Below are 18263 nucleotides of genomic sequence, written 5' to 3'. Positions count from 1 at the left end.
TTTGAACTCCTACCACAGCTGGCCTCGTCGCTGCCGTCCGCACAGTCTGCGTCTCCGTCACAGATGAAGGATTCTGGGATGCATCGGGTTTCGTCACAACGAAGAGCGCAGCCCTCCTTAAAGCAGTCGACTTCATCCGAGCGATCCTGACACTGAGCCACACCGTCACACTTCTGCCGTTGCTCAATGCACTTCTTACCATGTGCACATTGAAACTGACCTGAGGACAGATAGAAGGAATATTAAAGCAAAACCAAGTAAGATTTTTTACCTTAAAATAATGTTTTCAAAATCACGTCAGTGGTTCATCAAGTCGTGACGTTTCTGTAGTCCATAAGAAAACTACAAATTTGACTTGCTTTACAACTGGCGATAGGTGGAGCGTACTCGACAGTAGACTACAACTACATGCAAGATACCTAGCAGCCGGGTTGCTTTTGAATTTATCATGAATCCAAAGCCGGTGCTGGATAAATAGGGCATGTGCGTGCGTGACCGTAGGATACGGTAGGCTACATTATTTACGACAGCAGTAATGGACAAATCCGCTTCCAACCTGTAGGGCGACCGCTGAGGAAAAGTTACATGGTGTTTCTTTAACAAGTTAAACTTTTTTGGGAAATAGGCTAATTTTACAACTCCCTCAGAATTAAACAGTTGGGTTTTACCGTTTTCGAATCCATTCAGCCGATTTTCTGATATTTAGACGAATATCAGTAACCAGACAGTTTCTGGTCCCATTGACTTCCATAGTAGGAACAAATATATACTATGGAAGTCAATGGGAGCAGAAACTGTCTGGTTACTGACGTTCTTCTAAATATCTGAAAATCAGTTGTAAAGAGGGAGTTGTAAAATTAGCTATTTCCAAAAAAGTCGAGTATCCCTTTAACGCTGAAGCAGGAATTGAGGACTAACTTTTACATCGTCAACATGTAAAAGTGCATAAATGCGAGTATGGCTATGTGGTTTCCTCACCAGATTCACACTGCACAGGGCACTCGTCTTCATCAGACCTGTCCTTGCAGTCAAACTCGCCGTCACACACATGATTAAACAGCACACAGTCCGTCCCGTCTCTACATGGCTTCGAGCCGAGAGCACAGCGCAGAGGTCCTTTAGTTGCAGGAGCTTTTCCTGAGACTTCATCCTCCGCTGTCTTTTCGTCCTTCTCCGTGTTGTCTTCATCATATTCATTAGGGTTAACATCTAAGGCAAGAGGAAACAATTCTGACTTAATTGTATTTGGGGAAAAATCGGAATCACAAGTAATAAAATCCGAATTGTGAGAGACTCGCAACTCCAAATTAAGTATGCAATGTAATGACATCATGTGACAAAAATATGCTACTTTTGAAAATGTTTGTTGCGTATGGTTTCACTACCATTTTATAATAATAGTATGCCATAAAGGTCAAGCAGAGGATTTTACACTTCCTCTAGCATAGCTAATCCAGTAATACAGAAGTCTAAACAAAACTCCTACCACAGCTGGCCTCGTCGCTGCCGTCCGCACAGTCTGCGTCTCCGTCGCAGATGAAGGATTCTGGGATGCATCGGGTTTCGTCACAACGAAGAGCGCAGCCCTCCTTAAAGCAGTCGACTTCATCCGAGCGATCCTGACACTGAGCCACACCGTCGCACTTCTGCCGTTGCTCAATGCACTTCTTACCATGTGCACATTGAAACTGACCTGAGGACAGATGGAATTATTACAGCATTCTTAGAAGCCTGCAATAATAGCATAATTAATTATGCAATTAATTAATTACGCGCAATTATGCGTAATTAATTAATCAGGTGGCCAGTGTTGGATGTAATGCATTACCAAGTGATTAAATTATTTTCCCTTGAAAAGGAAAGTAAGGGATCTCTTAATTTCCTGTAATTTAATTAGTTAGATCTCATGCAATTGCATTGAAAACTTATCTATTATATCTATATTATTCTAAAAAGTGGTTATCAGACATCCCAAATTAATATGAGCACTAAGGCTAGAAATGATAAATTCTGTTTGTAATAAAAATGTTTGTTGCAAATGTATAAAAGCGTACCCATGCTGCAGACAGATGCACATTCATCTTCATCGGAGCCATCAGCACAGTCATTCTCACCATCACACACGTGGCTGTAGAGAACACACTCAGATCCGTCCTTACAGGGTTTGAAGCCCAATCTGCAGCGGAGGGGAACGTGTTCAGAAGCCTCTGCGGCCACAACACATTCAGCTAGAGCAGAACACACAACATGGATTCTCATCACTCGAATGCACTCATTTTACATTCGTTTTTATTTAAAATCAACACAAAAGGATTACAACAAATACTACTAATATGTACAAGCACAATATATAGGCCTACGTCATGGTAGTGTTTTGTTGGGAAGACATTCTGGTGCTTATCGAGTAGTAGGCTAGTTATATCCATTAAAAGAGAGAGAAAAAAAAACTGTCCACGTCACAAAAACAAGATGTCCACATCTTTCTTTCTTCAGTCGAAAAACAAATGAAGGAATATGGGTCTTATCTTGGACCCTTTGAGTCATGACTAAAAAAAAAACAGTTCATTTTGATGAACGAGTTTGAAAAGGAGAGTCACAAAAGTGCATCACAGAACAGAGCAAGGCGAGCATTTGTGCTTATAAAACTTAAACTTTATTTATTTTTTAAATGACTGATTGTTTCGCTAGATAAGACCCTTATTCTTCGTCTGGTGTCGTTTAAAGCTCTTTGAAGCTGCACTGAAACTCTCATTTGGACCTTGAACCGTTTGGTTCACATTGAAGTCCATTATATGGAGGAAAATCCTGGAAAGTTTATCAAAAACCTTAATTTTTTTTCGACTAAAGAAAGAAAGACATGGACATCTTGGATGACATGGGGGTGAGTAAATTATCAGCAAAAGTTTTTTGTTTTTTTAAAGTGAATTACTCCTTTAATTCACTTTTAGAGTGACATTTCCAACTTAACTGTCCTAAATATTGGATGTCGTGAGCACGGACTAAGTTTGGCCTCTTTTTAAAGGCGATACTTGGTAGATTATTGCTAAAGTGAAAAAAAAGTTTTTTTTTAAAGCAAACTTAAGTTACAGAATTTTACGTTTGTTGTGAAAAATGTCAAAATTACTATTTTCAAATGTATATACTTAAAATCGATTGAACACGGAGCAGTTTTTCCTGTGAGTGAGACTGGAAAACTCGTAATGGACGAAATCGGAGCGATTAACAGAACGCTTAGAGTGCAGAGAGGAATGTGCTTTTACTCCAGTCCTGGTTTTGCGTCTGCGTCGTTAGGAGCTCAACATCTGTCTCGCATTCGCGATCGCTCTAGATTAGATGATATTTTAACTAATTTGCGGTAAAACTAGTCGATTACGAGTGGCTTAACTGGTGGATCTATAGATAAACGTATCTTTCAGGTATTTTGCCGACTGGCTCGACACTTTAGCCTGAAAAATTTGGGGGTGCGTGAGAATTGGCTGCGTGGGAGTCTCCTGGTTGGCACCTGGCAGCCCTGATAAAGTAAGTATTTTACAAGAAAAGTATTTTATTCAAAAACTGCAAGGAAAACATAAGCCTTAAATCATAAACGTGTTGTGAAATTTGAGCGTGATTTTAAAAACTGATATTGTTTTCTGTTTACATAGCGTGCCAAAACCTTGTCTTTTACCAAGGTCCGGACAATTCCGATGAAGAAAAAGAAATTGAGCAAAAATAACCGAAGAACACAATGCCGCTCATGAAAGTAATGCCACAATGAAAAAAAAAAACAAAAAAAAACTACTCTACATGTGATCTGGATATTCTTGAACGGCTTTCTGAGATTCGCACTGACAGCTTCAAATTTCAGCAAAATAATTTAAATGTGGAAATTACGGCAAAGACTGTGATTATGTAAGTTCCAAAGATATTAAGACTATCATTCTGAAATAAGTAAAGCACGTAGGCCTAACTAAACTGAAACGACTTAAAGTTTGAAAAAGACTTAAATACTTAAAGTTTTGCAGTGTTTGAAAATAAAGTGCTTTATTCTGTCAGTATTCGTTTGTAATTTAGTATGCAGTGAGTGACTTCATCGACACCTATTTGCGGCCTGCACTAGTTTCTCAATAGCTGAACGAGATAAATAAGCTGAGTAAAGTTAAATGTGAGACTTTCATCTGACCTCTCAGAAGCAGAAAGATCCCTGCAGCGACACTCAGCAGCGCACACAAACACATGACTGCAGGGAACCGCCAGTCAAACCGCCTCAGCCCGCGACCTGCCGCTTTATCGCGCGGACAGCTGAGATTGATGCGGGTTTAATTGATCAGATGATTGACACATGATGAGACATTGATGCATTTAATAAAATGTGTAATTGAATTTATTTCTATAACTATTTTTTATTAGACTTTGGAAAACTTAAACGTCATAACCATAAAAGGGACCATGCACAGTTTTTAGAATAAAATTTCCATTAGATCGGATTTAACCAAAGGCTATTTTTCATCCGTAGCCCCCGAGATCATTAGTAACCTATAATTTCATTAGTATTCACCATTTGTGTTATTCAAATAACTCAATTATTTTAATTATTTATAATGATCTAATTTAATTTAGTTCATAATTAATATAAAAAGTAAAGTTCATCATTTGAGTAATTAATATAAAAGAAAAGTTCATCATGTCAGGTTGTTACTTTTGCGCGACAGTGATTTTGCAGTTGGCATTCCCAGACACTAGAGAGCGATAAAGCGCTGCGCTCTTTTATATTCACGATCAAAAATGTCAACAGAAAGAAGAAACGCGCAACAATAAAATAAAAACAACATAAATAACATCATAAAAAAATAATTCGAGTAATTAATATAAAAGAAAAGTTCGTCATGTCAGGTTGTTACTTGGCGCGACAGTGTTTTTGCAGTTGGCATTCCCAGACACTAGAGAGCGATAAAGCGCTGCTTATATTCATGATCAAAAATGTCAACAGAAAGAAGAAACGCGCAACAATGTAGTTAGTAGCATAAAATTACGTTGAACTATGAACATATCATAAAAAGTTTCTCTTTACATGTTTTTGTAAAAGAATGTCAATGATGGACCGGAATATGGATCATTTTAGCACATTTGTGGCTGTGGTGTCAGGAGTAACTTTGTTGTATATCTTTCATTCAGTTTTCTACACTTCTCACATCTCCTTTAAATCTCACACAGTCTTTGACTCCCGGAGACATTTGCCAGGTTCTGTTTATCTTATGACCAGATACCTTCACGCATCTCTCCGCAAAAAACGAGGACAAATGTGGAAAAACAAAGACACAAAAGACAAGCTTGTTTTCACTTTGATCAACTGCAAGTAAGACGACTTAAAGACACTTTAATTGAATGTATTGATTTAAGATTATGACTACTACCCTGATAGCACACGTACATCACAGAGACGTCTATTTGATGTGTGTTTGTTTAGAGTGTTGTCTCATCTGCAATAGGCTACGTCTATAGGACGTTTCCTGTCAGATGTCACTTTAGAAGATATCATCTTAATGTCATGTTAGTAAACAGCAGATGGTTTCCAGATGAAGTGATCTTTGACAGACATCTTGCAGACGTATGTGTGCTATCTGGGTATAGATAATAATGTATTTTTTTTAAAGTTATCAAACTATTAATTATATAATTTTATTTATACTAAATTATTGTATTTTAATAAATACCTGTCAAGCATTTTATATTTCATAGTGTTAAAAAGCTTAATGAAACTCCAGTTCTTAATAAGTAAGCAAACCTGTAATTGTTTGGTCATCTGTAGGTATGATGCTGCGTCTTTGAGGAGGTTCTGCAGTGTTTCGGGTTACGGTTGGGACTATCCTGACAGTGACTTCAGAGATGTTCCCATGTGCTATCCCGAGTTTCTCTGCACCAGACTACTCACCATGATTGTGTGCTCAGAGAGATTCAATCTAAGCCCTTTGGGTAAGATTGTATTTAGAAATCAATTTCTATCACAATTTGCATTCAAGCATGAATAATCTAAGAATGAAATAGGATTCTACTGCATATATTTGTCCAGTCTAATTTTATTTTATTTTTTATTTTATCTCTTTAAGATTTACTATAAAAATTCTAATCATAATTTCATTAGAAATATACCTTTTTTTACAACAAATCATTCAGTGTAAATAAGTGTACAATCAGCAAAATAAACAGCCATTTGGAATAATTGCCCTCAGAAAGCCTTATTTTGATCAATCTGAATCAGAGACGATCTCTGTACTGTTATATATCTGATAATACATGTCAATAATCCAGATCAATGAATACAAAATATGTTTTTTAATGCTCAAGGTTCTTAACCTAAGAGACGAGGATAAGCACGAATATCAGTGTGCTCATATACATGACAATTAAATGTGTTTTTTGTCATTTTAATTAGTTTTGTTAATATAGTCTTTATCCATTTTTATTTCAACTGTAGTTTTTTTAACAAAAAAAAAACCCTTATACTTATTGTTTTTGCTTTTCTTTTATTTCAAGTAATCCAAATGTTTTTGGTAACACTTTACAATAAGGTTCATTAGTTAATGTATTAACTAACATGAACTAACAATGAGTAATGCATTTGTTACAGTATTTTTAATCTTTGTTAATATTAGTCGGATATTAAAATTATATTAAATTATATTAAAATCCAGCCGTTCATTGTTTGTTCATGTTAGTTCACGGTGCATTAACTGATGTTAACAAACACAACCTTTGATTTTAATAATGTATTAGTAAATTTTGAAATGAATATTACCTCATTCTTAGTTCATGTTAACAAAGGTAGTTAACTAATGAACCTTATTGCAAAGTGTTACCATGTTTTTTATGGTTTTTATGTGAGTCAACCCTACTGTTTCCTGCAGGTCTGTTGAGTGTTCGTGAGGTCTTGAGGTTGACTGAGCCCGTGGATGAGCTGAAAAGAGGGACGTTTTCTCTGCAGGCCAGAGTGCTGGAGTACAGGACCGTTAGTGCGGGAGTGGAGGTGGATCTCACTTTAACCGCATCCAGACATCAGCAGACCGTATGGACCACCACACTGACTCTACTCTCTCCTAACAATAATTTCAGGCCTGAGGCTCAGCCTGACTTCGAGATCGCCCATGGTAAGGGACCCAATGACACACAACGGACTCATATCAGTGGCTGGGAAAAGCGTTTTACTCTACATTAGGGTGTTCGTCTTAACGCATCTAACACTTTCTGGTGATTTATTAGTTTTTTTTTTCCCCCAGATCCTGTCTCAGAGAGATGCATCAGCCTGGCTGTTCCTTGGTCCAGCGGTGTGAGATGTGCCTGGGTGTTTGGTGACCTCTGCCCTCTGCATGTGTTTACTCGTCCCTCTGCACACATGCTGTGGATGTTCTCCAGATGCATGGCAGAGATGGAGAAGCACAATGGTAAGTGATGTTTGGAGGGCTATTCACACCAGCAGTGGAATGTCATAAATGTCTTTGTAGGTCCATAGGAATACACTTTCCTAAATTTACAATGACTTTCACTGCAAAATTTTGCATTGTGTAAATAGCCTATCTTATAGCCTAAATATACTATTTATCTTTTATGTATTACTTTGTTAAATTCATTTTATAAACAAAAAAATTGTGTTATTGTTAAACTCAGCTCCTAGAGGGCCACAGACAATATTATATCATTTATTAAGTTTAATTCCAAAATAAAAGTTTGTGTTTACATAATATATTTGTGTGTGCTGTGTATTATTATTTTGTAAATATAAATACACACACATGCATGCATATATTTAAGAAAATGTGTTTTCATATATGAAATATTTATATTTATATAAAATATAGATTATGTATTTATATACAGTATTTACGTGCAAATAATTCTTAAATATATACATGCATGATAAATATATTTATGCAAATAAATAAAAATAAAAAAATATACAAAATAATTATACACAGCACAGCACACACACATATATTACATTTATTTTGGTTGTGATTAATCGCAATTAATCTTTGCACAGCCCTATATATATTATAATTAAATACTTGAATATTATATTTATTATTAAATTATTTACAATATATTATATTATTAATATATACATAATATATAAAAATGATAGTATATAATTATGAATTTATATTTTAAAATTATATATTTTTATTGTTTATTTTATATTACATTATGTATAAAAATATATAAAAAATAAACATAATATAATAAATATTAAAATATATTTTAATATATTAGTAAAATATATATTTTTATTTACAATATATTCGTAAATTATATATATATATTACTCTATTAAATGATATAATATATAGTATTTATATATTTATAAATATATATTTATAACCTTTTGCCCTACATTAATAATGTAGTTAAAATGATAAAATTATTCTTTTTATCTACTTTCATATTATATATAACATCTTTTCCCAATGTGGTTTCATCCTCGTTTTCTACACCTGTAGGAGTTGAAGTGGTGAGAGCTCCTCTGACTGTGTCCGTCCGTTACAAACAGCCTGTGTATTTTCCGAGGAAATTCACCATCCGAGTCAGTGAAAACACTTCTCAAACCTCAAGCACAGCATCATTCTCAATGGAGGATAACAGGACCGGGACACTGTACCTCTCAGGACAGATTAAACAACAGTCAAAGGAGAAGGCAGAGTGATGGTGATGTAACTCTTACAGAGTCAGAAGGGATACTAAATACTTAAAGTCACCATTAAATGGAAGTTGTGACGTATATTTGTCCATTGGGACTTGATTGGATTATTGTGGTTTGCTATTGGTGGATCTCATGTGAGTGACAGGTTGTCCCGCCCTCACGCCAGTGAAGACATCATCAGAGAAGAGAAGTGATGTCGCTGCAATAGGGAGAGGAAATCATTTTGATTAAAGATTACGAGAGCCCATTAATAAAAAAAAAAATCAAGTGCTCATTTAAATCATTTATAATAAACACAACAATATTTCATAAAAATAAGAATTGTCCATTTTGATTTCATGGTGACTTTAACGGCAGGGGACCGTGTTGAACTGGTGGAATGAAATAATCATTTCTAAAGATTGGATAAAGGTTGGGACATGTTTTTATTTATTAAGTAAAATAATAAGTAATATAAAATAAATAATTGTATATAAGTAATATATATTTATATGACATAAATTAATGACAGCTACAAATGACAGCTACATAAATGACGAATGATTAAATATAATTGTAAATTAACAAACAAAATAATAAAAACACAGATGTATGGTTACTCTCTTAAAATAACACACACAGGTTGTTCCTGAGAATCCTTAGATCCCTCATTATGTAGAACTAAATTATAATATGCACTGTATTTGTTTGTGCAAAGAAACATGATAAATAGTACTATAAATCAATATGTGGGATGCAATATCTTAAAATAACTTACTTAAAGGGAATAAAATAAATGGTCCCACTTATATTAAGTGACTTTAAGTACTGTGTACTTACATTGATATTAATAATTTGATACAATGGACTTATTGTGTACATACATGTTTTACATTGTACTTATTTTTTGAAAATACCTGCATGTAATTAGAGCTGTAATTAATTTATATAATTACATTTTTACACAGTTGACCCTTCCCTCACACCTTAACCTACCCTTAAACCTACCCATGCCACCACACCTGACCCTAACCTTACCCGTATCAGCAGCAAAGGTGTTTTAATACAACCTGAACACAATATGTACATTGTACATATTTGTCAATGTAAGTACTTAATATAAAGTGGGACCAAATAAATTGCTACAGATTTGTTAAATATTGCCTTTTAAATGTGATTTTATTCTATAATTTTAGTTTGAATTCAGTTGAATATGAATTCATATTGTATCAGTTTTAATCAGTCTGTGTCAGTGGGGGAGGAGTTGAGTGGAGGGCCGTTTCTCATCAATATTTCACTCTCTCGCCTCTTTTCTTCTCTTTGCCCTTCCCTATGCTTACACACACACACGTGTGTAAGTGCTCCGTGTGTATTATTTATTAGTGTGTTTCCAGATATGAGGAGGGGGTTTCTCACAGAAGCTCTTTTCTGAACAAGATAGATACTGTATATTATAACTTTTATATCTACGTAATGATTCATTTTCTCCAATTGTTGCGATTCTTAATTTGTAACATCTGAACTTGTTTTCAGACCAATTTAACCTGTTTCGAGGCTCATCCACACATTTTTAGAAAATGATCTGATGTTTCTGTTGATTACTTCGAACTTGTTTACTTAGTAGGGTTTTAATTATCCTAGTTAGCATTGAAACACAATTAAGCTATATTGATGGTGATTAACTCATTATTGTAAATGTAATCTTAATTTCTTTGGAATTTGCTGGATAGATGTAGTTTTTTTTACATGCAGCTATACTTGTAAATGTTTGTGAAAATTATAATTTGTTGTTTATTTAGTGCTATTTAACATAACATTGAACACACTCGTAATTAGCTAGTCAGTTTTGATGGTAGTTATGTTGTCTCTTATTATTGTGAATTTAATATATTTATTTTTTTGGGACAGATGCTTTAAATATATTTTTTTTTGGGTGCAAATTACACATTTACAAAATGAATGTTTGGAAATCTAAACTATTTCCCACTAGCACACTAAATCAAAACATACAAATAATTATTAATAATAATAATTAACATACAAACCATTATTAAGCAATTTAATGTATTATATAACTTAGGTGTGTGTGTAATATATAGTATAAATATACACCCTCAGTATATAGTCTTATACAAGATAAACTAATATCTGGTATAAGACTGCTGTGTAGTGAATTCTTGTCTACTCATATGGCCTAATAGACATCATTAATTCATAAAGGCCTGATTCTGTCGTGTGTAATGTGCAGTCATGTGTAATCGGTGTGTTTGGAGCAGTGAGTGGAAAAGCTGCTGTGATCAAAGGAGAAAATAATGAAAGTGTAAGTTCAATACTGTCTTATAAGCTTTGGTAAGACTTTACTTTGTTATTTCTGAGAGAAGTGGGATATTTTCTGTAGTGCTGTGTTGTTTGTGACTCCTGATATGCAGATTTGTGTGTCTTTGTGTACCTCACGAGTGACGGCCACGCCAGTTAGAGTGTCTTTCTTCCTCTGAAAATGCCTTGAAGTCTCTTGGGAACTTTGAGTTATTTTTTGCTGCTTTTAAAGGCTTCATGTCTGTATTCATCCTGTGGAAACTGCCCACCTCCCATTTTCATTCCCTCGTCTACTCCTGTTTCTTCATCTTTCTGTTCTCTCAATATCGTAATGTGTATTAGTGCATTTGTGGTCGGATATTTTGCATTTCTTCTTTGTTTGCAACATCTGGAGCATTAACAGTGCTGTATCTGTGGATGCTAAAAGTAAAGGCATGGATGTTGAGGTATTAGTGTGGGGTTGGAAGGGCAAAAGGTTAATTCCTTTGTGGTAATCCTGAATCCGTAGAGGGTTTATAGGAGATCTTATTTTGTTTTGTCTCCTTGACTGTTCAGATGTGACCTGTCTCTTGGACAAGCGCTCTCTGAGGTGTGTTAGGAAGAGCTTGCCATGGTCACCAAAGACAACGCTAACTCTGGTGAGTAGAGAAAGATCTCAGGGCAGTTTTAAATGAACAAAAACTTGTTTATGCGATAGAAATATTTTGCAAGATATTGTAAGATATAAGAAATGGCTTAGATACTCCACCTTTCAAAAGTTTTGAGGTCATTACACTGTAAAAAAAATATACAGTATATATATATATATATGAAGAGTTCAGATGCAAAAGCCTCTAAATGCCATTTGAAATTTTCTTCTTTAATGATGATTTTTATCAAACTTGTATATTTAAGTTCAGTAATTTCACTTAAATAACAATTAATAGGTAATTATCATTGCCATTTAAGTAAAATTACTGAACTTAAATATACAAGTTTGATAAAAATCATCATTAAAGAAGAAAATTTCAAATGGCATTTAGAGGCTTTTGCATCTGAACTCTTCATATATATATATATGTTCATGATTTGTAACCACAACATTGACTTGTCAAATCAACTGAAATAATTGATGTGGTTCAGATTACATAATATTTTGAGTTTCTGATGATTAAAATCAATCTTCCTCATTGCATTAACTCAATTTTTCCATTTCAATGAACTTAAAATTTTAAGGCAACCAGGCTACTTCGGGGTTTTTTTTAAGTTAAACCATCAATTTTTTTACAGTGTACAATTTTATTCAGCAAGGATGCATTTTAAATTGATCAAATGAGACTGTGAAGACATTTATAATGTTACAAAAGATGTTTTTTTTTATATTCATCAAATTATCCAGAAAAAAATGTTTCATGATTTTCACCAAAAATGAAGCAGCACTAAATTTTTCAACATTGATAATGATAAGAAATGTTTATTGAACAGCAAATCAGCATATTAGAATGATTTTAAGGATCATGTGACACTGAAGACTGGAGTAATGATGCTGAAAATACGTTTAGTTTTAAATAAATTTTACATTTTTAAATTTTAAATATTAAGTTACCTGAAATTTTAATAACATTTCACAGTTTTTTTATATATATATATATATATATATATATGCAGCCTTGGTGAGCATAAGAGACTTCTTTCAAAAACATTACAAAATCTTACCGACCTCAAATTATTGAAAGGTAGGATAGACTGACAGATTGTAAATTCATGATAAATACCATTTTTATTTGTTTGCTAATCGTAATTTTTACTATTGCTATAAGCTACTAATATAACTCAACATAGTGTATTCTTTATAACTCATCCCAGATATGAATATTACCTCAAATTATTTGGTTTGTTTAGGAGAAGTGCTTCAACATATGATTTATGGGTGAAAAACATATTTTAGACCTTTTAAATGAGGGAATAGCCATTTAGATACCAGTAATATAGTTGTCATTATGAATGAATATGATTAATAAGTTATGATTTTTTTTTTTTTTTTTTTACATATTTTTACATTCATATCGACATATAATCAATGAGGAAGTTGTATTTTGTTGTGTTTTTAATTGTATTGTATTGCTTTGTTCTGTTTTCATTGTGCAGCACACTGGACGACCTAGGTTGTGATTAATAGTGCTATATAAAATGGACATTGACATTTCTTACATTGCGTTAACTCATCAAAATAAGTTCAGCAATTTTCAACTTTTTAAAGTTATACGAGATTCAACTCATTTTTCTTTAATGTAATTTAAGTTGGAACAACTTAAACATTTTTTAAACATTTTTTTTTCTTTTTTACAATACATCAGCATATCATGGAGACTCTTTTGGTCTTTTTTGACTAAGTAACCACATAGCAACACATTAAAAATGACATCTTAGCAACCGCATAAAACAACGTTAAACGTAGCGGTGACTTTAGCATGTATCTATAGCCATATGAATCCTCTTTTTCACTGTCCTAGGCTCTGTTGGAAAGACAACCTGTGTGAAGAAGCAAAAGTGTATGATGAACAGTTCTCAAAAGGATGGGACGCTTTTCAGGGACCCGCAGAAGACCATTTTTGAACCCGAACTGACTCTAGAGGTCACGGCTAATGATGGAAGGAAAACAAATCCGACAGAGGTCGCATCGAACGGTGTTATAGGAACAAATGAACAGACATGTAATTCATGGAGCGTTTCCAATGTCCAAAATCTGAAAGAGATGCAATATCTGCACCACGAGGCGGAGGACAGTCTAATCGACGCGTCACTGGACATTGACAAGTCCTCTCTCATGGGTTTCATCGACTCCAGCTACCTGGAGAGCTCGGAGGATGTTCAGACCGTTCCCTGCATCCAGGTGGACGTGAAAACGGATGTGGTGCTGATTGATGAGGATGATGATGATATGTCCCTTAGAGAGAGGACAGTGACGGACATGTCCACTACGGACGGGAACGCGGCCGAGCTCGTGTGTGGGGGTCTCCAGTCAATCTCCTCTGACTCCTCCCACTCTTTGTGTGATGGGCGGAGTCAAGAGCAAGGCTCGATCATGGAGACTCCTAATGAGGAGCAGGAGCTGCCCAAAAAACACACACGCTCCTGCTGCCTCTGTGTTATCATATGATAAAAAAGGGCCAATATTATACACTTTTTGAGCAATTTTTTTTCTTAAACGTAATTTTATAATGTTAAGGCCTGTTCATATCAAGGACGATAAAAATTACTTTAACGTCAACTTTAAAAGACAATATCATTCTGTTTATTAAAAGCACGCATTGCAGTTTTGTCGTCTGCCACTTTAAATACTTGAGCGCTTTAAAGAAGGATGGATTCTGATTGGTTGTCAAAAATCAAAAATCATTTAAAAATTATTCTGAAAGTGATTCCAACTCATTCCTCTGTTGTTATTGTTATAGTAGTGGTATGGACTGTGCTATTATTTTACATTTAGATTTTTATTAAATGATTTTTAAAACTATGTCTTTATTGTTATAATTATTGTCCTTGGTGTGAACAGGCCTTTAATCAAGGTGTCATGCACCTAAAACAGTCATAATTATGGTTTTCATGACCATTTTTAACTCTCTTTCTCTGACACAAGGTTATTTGTTGTTTTAAAGTAATGAAATGACATTTGTAACCTATTTTACTCCCATAACGTGACATGTTTCCTAGGGAAAGAAGAAAATAAGGTAGGGAAGGACTCAAACCTTGAAGCATGAAAAGTGGAAGTCTTTTACTTCAGAAGATAATGAAAAAATCCTGTTTTCCATGATATGCCTCCTGAAGGTGTAAATGTGTTTCTGCATGAGCACAATTGCTGTGAGGATCTAGTTTTAAAAGGTTTTGGAAGATGGTGCTGCCAGACAGAGCTAATTTAAACCTAAGCAGTTCACTTTTTTGGCTGCTTTTCCCGTGCATCTGGCACAATAGTGTTTATGTGAATTATACATTTTGTATGTGTTTGTCTTTCATTGTAGTTGCAGCTTGTGAAATATTCAGTGCTGATCTGAGTCAGAGAGCACCACTGGAAATGTGCAGGTAAATATCAACTGCACAGAGAAAAGAATCAAACGCAGATATTTCTAGCTCGGCGTGCTCGATTTTGTTCGATCAGTGACCAAAATGTGTCAGAAGACTGTAAAAAACGGGATGTGAAGTCAGTGCTCTGCCTTCAGAGCTAGTATGGCGGGCATTATTGTAAATTATAAACATGATTATTGCTATGCCATTAAAAAATATGGCGACCAAATTGTTTTTGAAGGAAGTCTCTTATGCTCTTTTATTTAATAAAAAATACAGTAAAACAGTAATATTGTGAAAAATTATTACAATTTGAAATAACTGCTTTCTATATGAATATGAGATGCCAGATGCCATTACTCCAGTCTTCAGTGTCACCTGATCCTTCAAAAAATCGTTATAAAATGCTGATTTGCTGCTCAAGAAACATTTCTTATTGTTATTATTAATGCTGAACAAAGTTACACCACTTAATATTTTTGTGGAACTGTGACTTGTTTTGGATTCGATCATGAATAGAAAGTTGAAAATAACATAATTTATATGAACTACAAATCGTTTGTCACATTAAATGTCTTTACTGAAACTTCTCATTAATTTAATGCATCCTTGCTGAATAAAAGCATTAATGTATTAAAAAGACAATAAAAAGTTACTGACGCTAAAGAGCCTAGCGCGCTTATTGGCTGTACTGCGGCAACTGCACGAACCTATGGCGAGGCGACTCAGGCGCGCTAACCAATCAGGCCGCTTCGCGCCCAGGCGTGTCAGAGCCCGCCACAATGGGCGTGGCTTATAATTCGGATATCAATCGCATTGTTCAACAGTCTCATTCTTTTCACGCCATCACCGAAACCCTTCAGCGGATCAAGCTATCTGTGCGAATCGCTGCGATTCATCAAAAAGAACAAATTCTAGGCGTTGTTTCAAATGTCTCGGGTCACTTACGCCTCGTGCAGAGGCCCTCTCTCCGGCGGAGATCGTCACATCCATTGTGCTTCCGGTTTGGGCCGTGGCCACGCGAAAGCTGCACTCTCTAAAGCAAAGTATGATGAGATGCCGCTCTCCACCATGCGGCCGCCTCGACAGGTCAGTTTCAAAGACAACGACCCCGTACCCCCCCTTAACCTTTGCTCGGGCCGCGCTCACGGAGGATATCAGAGCGGGCGAATTCAAGTGAGCTCACGCCGGCCTAGTTCCCGCGTGCCTCACCCAGGGAATCCCCCTAACGTTAACCTGTCCAGTTCGCAGAGGCAGACCAGCGCCCCTCTCATCGAGCAGTCCGTCTCGACTTTTTTGAGGGATCAGAGGAAGAGAACGAAAAGTCTTTCTCTCGCTGCATCCGAATGCAAGTTGACGGACTCCAGGGTCGACCCCGCACCCTCAACTCAAGCCTGCACGAGCGACGCGAGACTCCGCTTTGATGCAGAGGCAGAGATGCTTCGCGTGTTGACGAAGGCCGCTAAAGACCTCGGGCTCGAGTGGTCTTCGCCCCAACCGCCCAAGCGCAGCAGGCTAGACGGTCGGTTCCTTCAGCAACGCTGGCAGGCCCCTCGGCAGAGACCAGCTCCCTTCTTCCCAGAAGTACACGACGAACTAACAAAGTCGTGGAAAGCGCCAAACTCAACTCGTCTAAAGCCGTCCATCTCTTCAATGCTCTCGACCGTCGACGGCGCTGCTGAGAAAGGATACAAAACCATTCCTCCCCTCGAGGAAGCGGTGGCCGCACACCTCTGCCCGCCCACCGCTAGGCGATGGAAAGTTAAACCGACTCACCCGTCCAAACCTTCCCGCGCCACTTCAGCTCTCACTGGCCGGGCCTACGCCTCCGCTGGCCAAGCTGCTTCGGCGCTTCATACCATGGCTGTCGTCCAGGTTTTTCAGGCCAAACAACTTAGCTCGATGGACAAGTCTGGACCTCAACCGGAAGCTTTAAGGGACCTGCGCATCGCCACTGACGTGGCTTTGCGAGCTATCAAGTCGACCGCCCAGGCGATTGGTAAGAGCATGGCGTACTTGACGGTGCTTGAACGTCATCTTTGGTTAAACCTAACAGAGATGAAGCACGCAGACAAGGAAGCCTTTCTGAACTCCCCCATCTCCACCACCAGTCTGTTCGGCCTAGCAGCCGAGGATTTGCGGGACGTTGCACCGAAGAAGGCGCCTTACAGCCAGTGAAGTCAGCGCCGCCCGTCTCCCAGCCTAGCCATGGTGACAGGTTAGGAAAAGAGTGTTTGAGTCCCGCTGCGGCTGGACCAACCTCCAAAAAGCTTTTCGTTTTCACATATATCCATTTCACTCAAATAAAGCACGAAAAGAGCACTTTTTTTCTGTCTGTTCTTCCGGCTCGCGCTGGGTTGTGTGCCCACTATTGGGGCTGGACTATTGACAAATTTCACAATTCGATTCACAAGCTTGTAATTCGATTAGACTTAATATTGATTATTTTGATGCAGGTTCAATACGGGAAATTTTCATAAGGAAAACAAATCTCTTAACTAATGGTGTTAATGGGGAATCAATTGGCCAATAGTATTGGTAATTATATACTGATCTCTATAGAAACACTTAAATCACTCTTACTTATTTTTATAATAAAGTTAGGCTGTATGAAATATAGACATTTAAATTGTGGCCGTCATAACTTGCCAGATTTATTCAAACATTAAATACTAAAGAACTTAAATATATAATGAATATGTGATCTGATGTTTAGCGAAATGCTGCTCTAGAGTTAATTTTTCTAGCTGACTAACGAGTTTATGGCCACTGGATATGAAGAGTTCAGATGCAAAAGCCTCTAAATGCCATTTGAAATTTTCTTCTAAAATGACCATTTTTATCAAGCTTGTATTTTAAAGTTCAGTAATTTCACTTAAATGACAATTAATAGGTAATCTTCATTTGAAATTACTGAACTTAAATATACAAGCTTGATAAAAAAAAAAAAACTTTTTAGAAGAAAATTTCAAATGGCATTTAGAGGCTTTTGCATCTGAACTCTTCATATGGTTTTTCGGAGCAGCGCCAAAACGGTAGGTTTTTTAATTTCGTAAGAAAATGGACGTATTTAAAAGTCTGAGAGACTGTTTTATAGCAATAGTAACAAAACAAAGATTATTGCGATTTATTGGATGGGATGAGCGCTATGATGTTCCATTTCATTCGTCAACTGAAAACAGGATGGCCTAATCGATTCATGGTATTTAAAGGAGTAGTTCACTTAAAAAAAACCCGAAAAACTTTTGCTGATAATTTG

General features: G+C 36.2%; 3 protein-coding genes across 3 annotated transcripts in view; 2 read left to right on the top strand and 1 right to left on the bottom strand.

Moving 5' to 3' along the window:
- The window catches only part of lrp13a (low-density lipoprotein receptor related-protein 13 a), a 20401-nt gene extending 16106 nt beyond the window's left edge, over window positions 1-4295 (bottom strand). The window contains exons 1-5 of the mRNA XM_089130584.1: window positions 4163-4295; window positions 2055-2228; window positions 1487-1693; window positions 979-1209; window positions 14-220 (exon numbers count right to left, since the gene is read on the bottom strand). Coding sequence (XP_088986710.1) covers window positions 14-220; window positions 979-1209; window positions 1487-1693; window positions 2055-2228; window positions 4163-4217 — 874 coding nt within the window. The 5' untranslated portion in view covers window positions 4218-4295. The remainder of the gene's footprint in view (window positions 1-13; window positions 221-978; window positions 1210-1486; window positions 1694-2054; window positions 2229-4162) is intronic.
- LOC120469595 (uncharacterized) lies at window positions 4280-8749 on the top strand. Its single transcript, XM_039658680.2, has 5 exons — window positions 4280-5335; window positions 5789-5952; window positions 6885-7124; window positions 7254-7418; window positions 8472-8749. Exons 1-5 carry the CDS (start codon window positions 5067-5069, stop codon window positions 8672-8674), a joined length of 1041 nt encoding a protein of 346 aa, XP_039514614.2. The 5' UTR covers window positions 4280-5066; the 3' UTR covers window positions 8675-8749.
- A 145-nt stretch (window positions 8750-8894) lies between these two features.
- Window positions 8895-15692, top strand: LOC120469596 (uncharacterized). Its single transcript, XM_089130587.1, has 2 exons — window positions 8895-11604; window positions 13459-15692. The coding sequence occupies exons 1-2, from the start codon at window positions 11577-11579 to the stop codon at window positions 14103-14105; spliced, it is 675 nt and encodes a 224-aa protein (XP_088986713.1). The 5' UTR covers window positions 8895-11576; the 3' UTR covers window positions 14106-15692.
- The last annotated feature ends 2571 nt before the right edge of the window (window positions 15693-18263 follow it).

The sequence above is a fragment of the Pimephales promelas genome, chromosome 4 (genome assembly GCF_988280905.1).
Source record: "Pimephales promelas chromosome 4, fPimPro1.hap1.1, whole genome shotgun sequence".
Classification (NCBI taxonomy): Eukaryota; Metazoa; Chordata; class Actinopteri; order Cypriniformes; family Leuciscidae; genus Pimephales; species Pimephales promelas.
Note: the sequence above shows the minus strand (reverse complement) of the source record. Positions and strands in the feature narration are given on the sequence as shown.